Raw genomic sequence first — 12123 nt, 5'->3', positions numbered from 1 at the left:
AGCACTCAGTCATCCCCAGTCTGTTGGCCAGGTATTCGAGGTGGTACACGCCTGAGTGTGGTCCGTCAAGGGAGCCAAGGATGTTACCTTCTCTGTACCAACATCTGACTGTGCAGGAGTTTGGTTTTTCTGGTCTCATCGAGCATTTCCATAACCCCAAGAGGCCGTTTAAATGTAAGGGTTCAGTGTGTGGTGGGCAGAGTTATTGGAAGACTTCAGCTATAGCTTGAGCATCCCACACGTCTCTGGGGTGGTTATAGACTCAACGTCTGAGAGGCAGGCTTGTGACAGGAAAGTGGCCATGTCACAAAACAGTGTTGAATCTAAAGAACAAGAGTTCTCAGATGGATGTTCGATAAAACTCTTGAGGAGAGCGTCTGAGCTACTGAGCTGTGAACACCCTTAGGGCTTGTTGATGGGACACAGTTATCTATTAACACACATGATTGGATTTGTGCTTAAAGGAATAGTTTGACATTTTGCAAAATGGACGTAATCACTTTCTTGCCCAGAGTCAGATGAAAACATCATTCACACTCTCCTGTCTGTATGTTCCATATGAAGCTAGAGGCAGGCGGCTAGCTAACGTTAGCATGAAAAGGGTAGAAACAGGGAATTACATAGCATAGCTCTATCCACAGTAAAAAGGACAAAACAACAAACAGCACCTCTAAGCTCACTTATTCACGTTACATCTTCCTTTCATCATCTATTCTGTACAAAAAATGAACTGTAAAAAGAACAAGTTGTGTGTCTCAGGGAGTTTTCAGTGGGACTACTTCTTTGCAAACAGTAACCAGTTCCAGCGCATAGCACAACTACCTGTAAAACTACAACTTGTGTTTTTAACATTATAATTTCCGTACGAATAAAAAAAGTGAGAAATATAATGATAAATAGGGAGATATAGATGTGCTGTTAGGGTCATACTTTGAAACTTCAGATCCAGGCTGAAGTTGGGTCTTCTTCCAGTCTTTATGCTAACGTAAGCTTACCGCTCTGTACCTTCATATTTATATTTATGACACAGACAGGAGAGTGGTATCAACCATCCAACTCTACTCTTGGCAAGAAAGAAAATAAGTGCATTTCTAAAAATGTCAAACTTTAATTCATCCTCAGTCATTTAATTACAAATCCAATATCAGCATAGATGACTCATCCATTTTTTTGTGCTAAGCTAAGCTTACCGACTGTCCCGTGCAAACATGTGAATCAATCTTCTCTCTAACCCTGAAAAGTCTACAAGCGTATTTCCCAAAATGCCAAACTATTCTTTAAAATAAAAAATAACAACATGATTTTTTTGACAACAGAAAAAAAGAACTGACAATCAAAAAGAGTCATATAGTTCATGTTGAGAGCCAGACTTAAACTGATGACTCGCGCTCAGCCAGTCACCCACAGAAACGTGTCACCACTTGAAATGAGATGCCTCTGCGATGTATTCATCTGTTTTGTTACTTTTTCACACCAACACAAGGCACACACACACATTAGGCTTATTACTGTTAAATGCAATTTTGCCTCCTTCTGTACAGACTTTCCGTAACTGTCTTCTCTGATGGAAAAACAACAACATTTCATCTGCCTGACTCACACCCACAAGATAAGTTGGGAATGTGCATATAATCTAAACAAAGACTAAAAAGTTACACGTCAAGCACTAATTAGGACTTTGTTAACAGTACAAATCAGCATTGCACATGAAAAGAGTTCCTTTGAATCTGAGAGAACAAGGATGTCCCCTGAAGTGAACTTCAATGTTTAGTTAAGTTGTGTAATGTCGTTCTGCCAAGATTGTGACTCAATGATATCAGCTTTTATTACTGTTTCATTTTAACATTATAAAGCAGTTTTTATTGGGCGCTGCTTTCTTTTACATGTTCATAAACATGTTTCCATGTCCAGCTGGGTTTGACCGGTCTCCTTGCTTTGTGTTTTGTTGCTTTATAAAAGCATGTTAAAGAGATGGGTGTGAGGGCAATTGTGGTCAACAACAAAAAAACAGCTCAATATGAGGGTCTATTTTTGGCTGAGAGACCAAAGATTGTTAGATGCAACGCCATTGTTGAGAGCAGACCCACCAGTAAAAAAAATAAAAAATTCCCCTCCCCCTCTCTTCTGGGATGGTTTCCCCCAAAGGATTCTGCTTTCCATCCATAGCAGTGATTACAGAGTGCAGGCACCCGTGACTTTGTCAATGAAAGATATTTTACAAAAACATACAGATGAAGCACTTTTGTGTGGAAAGAATGTCAATTTCTCTGACTTTGGAAATTTGGACCAGATCCATCCCTGTTCATCCCACTCTCCTCCCTCCTCTCGTTTTCTTTCTTCATCCTGTCTGGCTTTGAGCAATGTGTTTCTCGTTGTCTGTCTCATTGCCTATAACTCCCGCTTGGTCGGCATATTTTTGCTGCTCGAAAGCCACTCAAAACAAAATGTAATTTCTCCAACAATGCTTGTTTTTCAGCCCATACTGAAATTTAATCAACAACCAAATTAGGAAAACATACAACAGCAATTTCCATACGTGCAAGCACACTTTGAGAATGATTGTCATTTATACAGTGGAGGAAATTAGTTCTTTTTTTCTCTGGATCGTTCTGTTCCCTCAGGACACCTGGCCCTTTTCACTGTTATGATAAGTTAATTATACACATAAGTTATCGTTTCGAGTCACCTGCACTTGGACAAAGTAGTTTAACATACAGTAAGGTCATTTTAAGAGTAGGGAGAAAAAATAAAACCAGTACTGTTTTTGTGTAATCAAATATACATAACATATGTATTTAAACCACGGCCCTTTTTCCAACCCCTTAAGGTGTTGGTCTTTTCAGGCCAGGAAGTAGATACAGAGTCTAAATAAATCTATATAGGTATTAACAAAATGTATTTTCCAGCTCCCAAAAACTATAGCACAAGTTAAATACCATGTATGAGTGTTTCCCCCACACATTTATCTTGGCGAGGTAGGAAGAGCTGCATGTAGATCCTGTAATGCTGAATCTTATGAGTGAAATCAATACCAATGAAGTTCTTTAAAGATGTGGCGCCTCATCGTTGCAGGGTTATGGAGTAATGGGGAAAACACTGCGGTCTCTTAATCACATAGACAGTTTGCAAATGTAGTTGCAAAATGTTCTTAATTATTCTTAATTTCCCTGCACCATCATATGTGTTTGATGGTTAAAGGAGCTGTATGGCTTTCTTTAAATCCCTGTATGTGTGCATCTATTATCATATAAAGATAACAATGTTCACGCAGAGTCCATGTCTGTTCACGCCACTACTGATCAACTAGGATCAACCAGCTGCTGATGACATACAGTCACAATTTAGAATGAGGTTCAAGTTCCCTGGCCTCCATAGCTGCCCCTGGACCAGCCTGGCTTACAGTATCTCCTCAGTCTATGGGCCTGATCAACATACGGACAGATTTCATAGAGTAGAAGCCCCCGCCGTAGTCGGCCCAAAAGATCCCATCTTGGAATTTGCTGCGGTAAACGCCTCCGGTGTACCAGACACCGTTAAGATTGGCTTGGCCGCAAGCGTTGTACCACCAGCCCCCTTTATGGAAATGGGCACAGTTACCTGTTGTGGGGAAACAGCAAGGGTGACGATTAGCTTGATGAAGAAGTGTGTTATTTACAGAGAAAAGGATTCAAATACATTTGGTGTTGTCTTCAGAAAACATCTACATATTGACAGAATAGTCCCACTTCAGACACATGTTAAAGTATTTAAAAACTACTTTGCTATGATTAATATTTTGTTTAAGATGGATTTCCCTCATAGAAAGTAAAAAAAAAACCCACAGCGATGGATCTGGAAGCTCATCTACGGTTTCTCCCTCATTGAGGAACTCTCGCCCCTCCCACCACTGTGTGCTCGCGGTAGGTTGAGATTCTGCGTAACTAAGTTCTACCTTCTATCGGAGGTTGACGAGCTTCACCCGAGGTGAAAAAGTACTGCACAAATGGCTCATCAGGATGACTAAACACATTGGAGAGAATCAGCCATAGGCCTACATGTTTGAGCCTCAGACAGGAGTCAGTGGAGCCTCTAGGGCGGATCGCCAACTCACGGTATGGTGGGTGCAATTCGGATGGACGGATACGGAGACTAAGCTGCCTGTCAATGGAGCTAAGTTAAAAGTTTAATATCTGAATCACAATATTAAAGAGGCTTGGAATTTCAATTAAACATCATGATACACTTCAAAGAAGGCTACATACAATAGCAAAAAGCAACCCCATGTTCACCTACCTGAGAATGCATCCTTGTCTCGATCCAGAGTCGTGAACTGTTTGCCGTTGTGGCTGCTCATAGAGTCCCCTGCGTTGCCCTGGTAGGTGCCCAGCCGCAAACGGTAACCCTCGCTCTCAGGCTCCAGATGAAAGCTGCTGTACTGAGCGTAGACCTTCTTGTCCATCCAGTCCTCGAGCTCCACAAGCAGTTTGTAGTCCCCCTGCCTCCCCAGGTTGTAGATGCCTTCCAGGCCGAGCCAGTATTCCCCGTCTATGTTGCCAAAACCGCTCTGAGTCAAAGGAAGATTAAAAGGAAGGTTACAGAAAGATCACAGGAAAATAATGAGCATTGTTTTTTATGTGGTAGCCTAAGGAGTTTAGAAACATGAGAATTGTTTAGGAACTTAAAACCCCCTTTTGTGGATGAGGCTGTGGGAGCATAACAGAACATCTTTTTGATGACGTTCTGGTCATGGCTCTGTAATTAACAACAAAACTCCAAAAGACCTGTGTCAAAAGAATGCCATTCTTTCTCTGATGTTGTAAAGTTAATGCCGAAAAAAAAGCATCCATCCTCAGAATGCTGGTCCGTCGCTCAAACCCCACAGGGCTCTTGGATCATGGCTAATGGTGAAACTGGCCTGGGCGCATGTGTTGAATAACCACAAGCAATCTACGTCTGGCCTTGTGCCCGCAGAACACTTCACTTGGTAGAGGAGGTTGAGGTTTGGGATTGTGGATTAGCTGGGTGAGCCAGCAGATGATGAACGATGTAGGGTTTCAGTCCAGGGCCTCCTCTCTGGTGCAGTGTGTGTGTGTACATATGGTGGCTTTGTGGGAGAGTGCAGAGGCAAATCAATGTTGAAGAGAGCAATTTAGCTTCCAGTTACACATGCACAAGCCTGGCCGAGCTGAATGGAACACTGGATCGCCGAGGCTGCCAGCAGCGATATACTCATGTCTCATTCTCACAGAGCTTTGATGAGAAGGTCTATACGGTGTGGTGTAGTAAGCCAAGCATCCATCCATCCAGGAAGGCAGCATGTAGTAGCGGTTTCGGAAAGAAAGTCCTGCAGATTGAGCTGTGGAACATACCTTCCTAGTCGGCCATCTAATGTTTCATAATGGGAATCACAAACCAAATGACCTCGGACAAACAGTGCTGCTGACGGGGCGTTATATTTTACAGTAAGTGAAAACACAAGGATTCTGGCCCAGGAAATACTACTAGAGAACCCCAGATGGTTCCTCTGGATGGGTCATATATCGGCACCCTGTCTCTGGATGACCCAAAAATCACGTTGGCTCCGGAGAGGAGAGAGAAAAATAAGATACGTGTCACATGTCATCACCTTGTAGTTATCCCAGTTTCTGAAGAAGTTGACGGATCCGTCTCGCCTGCTCTGGATAACGGTCCAGCCCCCGTTGTCTATATCCTGTTCACACCAGGCCTGCACTGGCCTCTCTGCTTCGTCTGGTCTGATCAGGTACATGCCGCTGGTGCTGTGGCCAGCTTCCTGCGCCGCGAGACAGTCTCTGAACGGGCCTTAAGGGAAGAATAAGAGGGGGAGTCCGATGGTAAGAAAGACAGGGACGTTACAAAGTAAGTAGCAGCTAATTGTTGTAACCGCTGCCAACCCAGCCCTCAAACAAAAACCAGTTTGGACTATATATAGGGCCTCTGAGCATGGTTAGTTTGCTTTTAGCAGGACTACTTTTTCTGATGTTACTTTTACCTCCATTATTTATATGGTGCAACAATCTCAACCACAATACTTATTTTCAATTACAGGAAATAGGTTGAAAAGAGTCTGTAAATTAGCTTTAACTAAGGCTAGCTGTGACTAGCTAAGCTAGAGTGCAGTCACAGATCTTTGGTTTTGAAGTTCCTAAAATGTTTCATGTTGTTGTTGTTCTAAATGACACATTTTACCCCATAAACCATTTCTGTGGTAAAAAGAAAAAAAAAGTCTGATTCTGGTCTTAGCTCAATTATGACCAAGTATGTAGTTAACTGTGTTTTGGTTTTGTTGGGCAGTTTTAGACACTTTTGGTGCCAGAGCATTGAGACAACAACATGGATGCCATGAGTTCACACGATGAGGAAACATTGAAGTCAATGTCTGACAAAGGGCTGAATAAGTAAGAAAAACAGGGAACAAAACCACACAAGCAGACAGAGTAATACAAAAAGCATTTATCTGGGTCCACAAAAATGTTTGCTATCTATATCGTTCCAGAAAAACCGAGGGGATTGGGGTGAATTAAGTCACTGTAATAAGAAATGAATTGCCTTCATTTGAGGTAGAAAAACAAAATACATATTGGATTAACAAAATCTATGTGACTAACATCTGTCTTTTTTCAAGGTGTCTCATTACAAGATTTTTAATTAATAGCACATGTAGCACTGAGTTTATTTAAAGGGCGAGCTACCCTTTCCTGGCTAATAACATGATAATAATGTAAAGGTATAGTAGTCCATTCACTTCATGAAGTATACCAGAAGTGGCTCTACTTTGTGGTTTGCAGAAGCCTATCATGCCAGCCTGGGTTTTGTCTACGTTTCATATGCAATGGAACAGTCTTGTTAGACATTTCATACACAGCTGCACTGAAATCCTACATACTTTGTTATTCTTGGACGAGGGCAATCGAAATCTAAATGTGTCAGGAATTTCTGTTGATGAGCAAAATCGCACTGGTTAGGTCTTTCTTTGCTTTGCTTTAAGTCCCCTGCCTCAATCGAGACGTTACAACATTTTTATTTCCGTCCTGGTTTGTGTTTTTTCTGTGGAGCGGGGAGCAAAGTTCCAGCTGAATTTGCAGACCTTTGAAAATAGAGACCACTGGCCCACCTGCAGTTGTGTTCAAACTCAGTGATTATTATTTTGTTAGGGTTGGCCTGCAAAGTCATTAATGATCCTTATTTTACCATGACTTGTTTTGCATTTTTGTGACTGAATTGATGACTAAATGTATGAAACTAGATGGATGGATGGATGGATACCCCACTAACTCATTCACTCACTCACCTTCAGCACTGAAGTTTCTATGTGGAGGTTTCTGAACTTCCAGGGTGCCGCTTGTGGGTGAAGGCCCTGAGCGAGAGCCCCTTTCTCTGGCAAAGGCTCGGGTGTTGTCCCTCTGGATCTCATTGGTGAAACGTGGCACATTAACAGGAATATTCTCAGGCACCACCTGCACAAGCGGAGGTCCCACATGTGGCTGGTCATGCCTGCGGCTGTACACCTGCATACACCGCTCCTCCAGTGCTCCAATCAACACTGACTGGTTGTTCACTACTGCAGACATGGCTGCGTATTTGGCCTCCAGTTCCCTGTAGCGTGATGCCAGGCGCAGGGACTCGCTGGTGGCGTTGAGGATGCGTGTCTCCAGCTGGGCCAGCTCCAATGAGTTGTCCCTCTTCCTGATGATCTCGTGCAACAGCTGCATGTAGAGCTGGGTCACTCTGGAGTTCATGTTCCTGCTCTCTTTCCTCAACAGCTTCATCTCATTCACCAAGTTACCGTCAACATCCACCACCAGCTTCAAAGTCTCCACCTCCCTATGCTGCTTCGACAGGAGGTCACGCACTGCAGCCACATCCAGGCGTGTCACTCGGTCCTTGTCGACTGAATAACCACGGGCGGCACAGATGGGTCCTGTGATCTTCTGCTCAGGGACCAGGAAGGTGTAGGAGCACTTCTTGCTTTCTCCACTGGTCTCTGGAGCCCTTCGTATCCTGGAGAGGATGGGGTTCTTGGTGAGGGCTTGGCTGTTGCCCCAGAAAGACAGACTGACCAGAATAAATATGCTCCATGTTTCAGGTCCCATGGTTCCACCGCTGTTCCAAACAAGCTTAAGATCTCTAAGAAGAACAAGAAGAAGAAGAAGAACTCCTTTATTGGTCCCGCAATGGGGAAATTCAATTTTCACTCTATTTTTTCATTTTACACACACACAGGCCTGAAATACACACACATGCACACACAGGACCTATAAACATGCAACTAATGGAGAGATGTTAGAGCAAGGGGGCTACCAGTGACCGGCACCCCGAGCAGTTGGGGGTTCGGTGCCTTGCTCAACAGCACCTCGGCAGTGCCCAGGAGATGAACTGGCACCTCTCCAGCCACCAGTCCACACTCCATTCATGGTCCACACAGGGACTTGAAACAGCAACCCTCCGGTTCCCAGCCCAGTCACCTATTGACTGAACTACTGTCGCCCCTCTAAAAAGGAATGAAGAGCAGACCATTTCTCCGTATTTTCCATCTTCCCTACCCTGTATTCGGTCATTGGCTCCTACCGAAGACGTAAATATAAATATAAATAGACGTAAATTCAAGTTTGTAGCCATGGTAACTGGGTGGTAATGTTATTTTGTTATTCTTTGTCATTCAGTGGGTCAGCCATTGGTCCAGAATGATTTATATCGACACTTGGATATATTGATGTGATGTGATATGATGAACTTTGATACACACATTCATGTCCCCTTCAGAATGAACTGTAATCACTTTGGTGATCCCCTGACTTTTTATCTAGCACCATCAGCTGCTCAAATGTGTTCAGTACTTTAGTTTGTATAATATTTGCACAAAAAATTCAGCCTATAGCGTACTTGTGTGTTTATCAAGTGTTAGCATTAAAACAAGCAAAACTTTGACGGTAAACCAGGTAAACATTATACCTTCAGCATGTCAACATTGCCATTGTGAGCATGTTAGCATGTTGATGTTAGAATTTAGCTTAACGTGCCAGAGTACAGCCTCACAGAGCTGCTGGTATGGCTGCAGACTCAAAAAGATAAAAACAACCAATCCTGGACAACTGGACATTGTAGTTTTTAACTAAAGTTACTCAGAGAACAAAATTCTGCATTTGTTGGGGACTATTTTTCCACCACAAATTAATATACATTTGGTGAGTTAGTTGTATTGAAAGCCCTAGAATAAAGTTATATATGTTCGTGTGAACAAAGAAGGGTGTTACTTTGTATGATGTCAAGCTTTGGCTACATGAATTATGAATGTATGTAGGCACCAGATGTATTCTTTAATTTGGTCCAAGTATGAGGTTCTCTTTCTGTTACCACTCATTTTGTGTTTTTGTTCAAATTCCTGCCAGATGTTTTCTTTTCTCCTCTAATCCAATATGATCCAATATAACCACTCTGCATCTGTTGGCATGATACAGGAGTTTTCAAGTCAAGACTCAATATAAGAGTTTCGCTTAATTATGAAGTAAGTCCGCATTAAAATGTAATGTGAAAGCTAGCAGACTGAGGCAAAGACACAACTGGTTTCACATATAAACTACTGCAGATAGTCCTGCCTCTGGCAAGATGTGCCTTTTGGTACTTTTGTTGTGGAGTGAGAGCAGTGCCACCCACCCACCACACCCACTGTTATCGTAACTCAGATTTTCAATAGATTCCCTCATGGGTTCTCTTTCATTACAGCGCTTACCACATCTGTATCAGGTGTCTGGGTGTGGGCAAGTACTGGGATTGTTTTTCATATTAATGTAGAGCTCCTGGCTCAGACCTTCCATGAACTTCCCCTATAGCCTTTCAGTTGACCTGCACTGGCTGGTGTGGACAATTAGCAAGTTAGAAATGTCTCAGTCTGACAAAAGATTTGCCTGAAAATGGAAATATTTTGTGGCCACTGAATAAATCACTTTAATGGGATAGTGTTTGCTGCCAGCATCCACGAGGTGCAGAACTGCGTATATTAGTAACGAGCAAAATGCTAGAAGTCAGCAGGTGTTTTTTGTTGGGCCTCACTGACTCATTTTAACCTCTGCCTGGCTGGTACAAACAGATAAATTTGAATTTGGTGAGACATAAAAGAAATGTGTTTCAGGAGCAGCAGGGGGAGCAGGAATCCCTCAATTGTGAGTAATGTTTTCTGGAGTCTATTTTTGGAAGGAAAGCTTGTGTTTTGATCTTATTGAGTTTGACAGCACAACGAAAAGAGTAGTGGAAGATGACGTTAAAAATGCATGCTAAGTGAAAGATCCCTCGCTCCATAGTCAATAGTGAGGCTTGGCTCTGAAAGTGGAGCCAGTAGTGAGCCAATTTCAGGCTGATTTAGGGCCAAATCCAACCAGAAGGCAGTCTTGTGAATATGGCCAAGGATGTTAGGTAACCTTCATCTAACAACTGTGACAGAATCCCAATATGACCCACTATCGGAGCTCATCAAAATGAATCTGCTGATTTCAACAGATGCCAAAGAAGCAGAATTATCTGAGACCAAGACAGAAACAGCAGGGGCTTTGAATCATTTCTGTGGTCTCCTCTTGATGTTTAGTTGACCTGAAGAGCCCTGACCACAGTTAATAAGATGGATCCCAGAGCATTACCTAAACTCAAGCCGTTGCTGTAGCAGAATAGTATTCTTTTATCATTGTCGGAGGAAAAAACATGCGTCAAGGGAAACATATAGCAATTTTTTGTGTTTCCATAAAGCACAATGAGTTATTGACAGACATAAAGTAAAAGTTCAGCAGATTTAATACGTGGAAGAAACTGTTTGTTTTGTCTTAGATTATAAGCCATCTGAGGGCAGAGGAAAAGGCGGTTTAAGGAAAACGGGCCGTGTGTCAGAACTCAGTGTAAGAGCTCAGAAACACCTTGGCACTGTCAGTCAGTTATTATTAACTGTTGAGTACTTTTTCTTTTCTTTCTGTGATCACAGGTCATCCCCTTCAATAGCTCAGTCTCAGGATTTGGCCCGTCTGCACGTCTCCAACCCCACAATATGAATCTCACAGGCCCCCGGTCCTGACAGGAGTGACAGTGTTTACACAGAGGCTCCTCAGCCAGGGCTGTGAATCTCATCGGCAGTTATTACCACCAGGTTTCTCTCTGTCGTTCACACCCCGCTGGTCTTCATCAAGTTGGCTGCAGCAGCTGTGTTTTTTTTTTTTTTTTTACTTATTAAAAGGGTATTTTCTCCCACTCCTCGCTCAGAGCCAGAGCTGACCAGATCCAGTAACCTCATCTAAATTAATGCAGTCCTTGCAACCAGACAGGTCAAACTTTGCGGTGGAGGGTTTTCCCAGCCCAGAGGAACACAAGGACGCTGCCAATGGTCCCACTGACTCGAAGTGGTACCACTGAGCTCTGACTGTCTTCTGGTAAGATCCCTAATTAAAAAATTGCAACCCTCTGAAAGTGCATGGAATACCACATTTGCACCCCCTTATTTCAACACACAGCATTAATGTATTGCACATCAGAAAGTCACATTTTTCCAGTCTAACTTTGTTGTGGCTTTTGCTTTAGGCAAGCAGATTTAAAGGACTGTGCCAATTAGCCCACAAGTAATTCTGATGGTGCCACTGATTAGACATGTCGGCTGAGGCGACGGCATGATGCATGCACAAGCTTTGTACTGTGCGTGGTGACTGTAATCACAAGGTTTTAATAACAAATGAAAGTGACTTTAAAATGCTCACTGGTTACTTTAATTTCAGCATTTAGAGTCATTTGTGTCTAGAAGACCCCACTTTCATCTGAAATGTCATTGTTCTATACTACCTTTTACTTTTATCAGTAATTAAAAATGTTTTATTCATAGAGATGACTTGGAAAATCTAAAGTTTCAGCCATTTCAATACTTCTCCAAAGCATTAAAAAACAGATACAAAGGCTAGATTCACAAATAACGTGATCACAGAAATGAAAACATAAAACTCTTACCTGTGTCAGTGAGTTCAGTCAGCAGTCCAGGAGCTGCAGGTAAGACCCAGCTTGGTGTCTCAGTTGTGTTTCCTATAAAGGGTTCATGCTCTCCATTCTCCTCCTCTCACTCTCAGTCTCCCTCTGTCTTTGCTCTCATTGAGAACGAAGGCC

At 42.7% G+C, this 12123-nt stretch overlaps 1 protein-coding gene across 1 annotated transcript; it reads right to left on the bottom strand.

The window, feature by feature from the left end:
- Positions 1–2566: 2566 nt before the first annotated feature.
- On the bottom strand, positions 2567–12098 carry LOC310958178 (angiopoietin-related protein 1-like). Its single transcript, XM_083929016.1, has 5 exons — positions 11971–12098; positions 7289–8124; positions 5606–5799; positions 4273–4543; positions 2567–3597 (listed from the first exon to the last, which is right to left on the bottom strand). Exons 2-5 carry the CDS (start codon positions 8088–8090, stop codon positions 3410–3412), a joined length of 1455 nt encoding a protein of 484 aa, XP_083785142.1. The 5' UTR covers positions 8091–8124; positions 11971–12098; the 3' UTR covers positions 2567–3409.
- Between the last annotated feature and the right edge of the window lie 25 nt (positions 12099–12123).

Source organism: Echiichthys vipera (assembly GCF_963691815.1).
Source record: "Echiichthys vipera genome assembly, chromosome: 15".
Classification (NCBI taxonomy): Eukaryota; Metazoa; Chordata; class Actinopteri; order Perciformes; family Trachinidae; genus Echiichthys; species Echiichthys vipera.
Note: the sequence above shows the minus strand (reverse complement) of the source record. Positions and strands in the feature narration are given on the sequence as shown.

Excerpts from the sequence above, each read along its gene's own strand:
- LOC310958178 (XM_083929016.1), bottom strand. The coding sequence starts at position 8,090 with ATGGGACCTGAAACATGGAGCATATTTATTCTGGTCAGTCTGTCTTTC. Across the intron at positions 5,800-7,288 it reads TAGAAACTTCAGTGCTGAAG|GCCCGTTCAGAGACTGTCTC; the intron begins GTGAGTGAGTGA and ends TCTTCCCTTAAG. Across the intron at positions 4,544-5,605 it reads GAAACTGGGATAACTACAAG|AGCGGTTTTGGCAACATAGA; the intron begins GTGATGACATGT and ends CCTTTGACTCAG.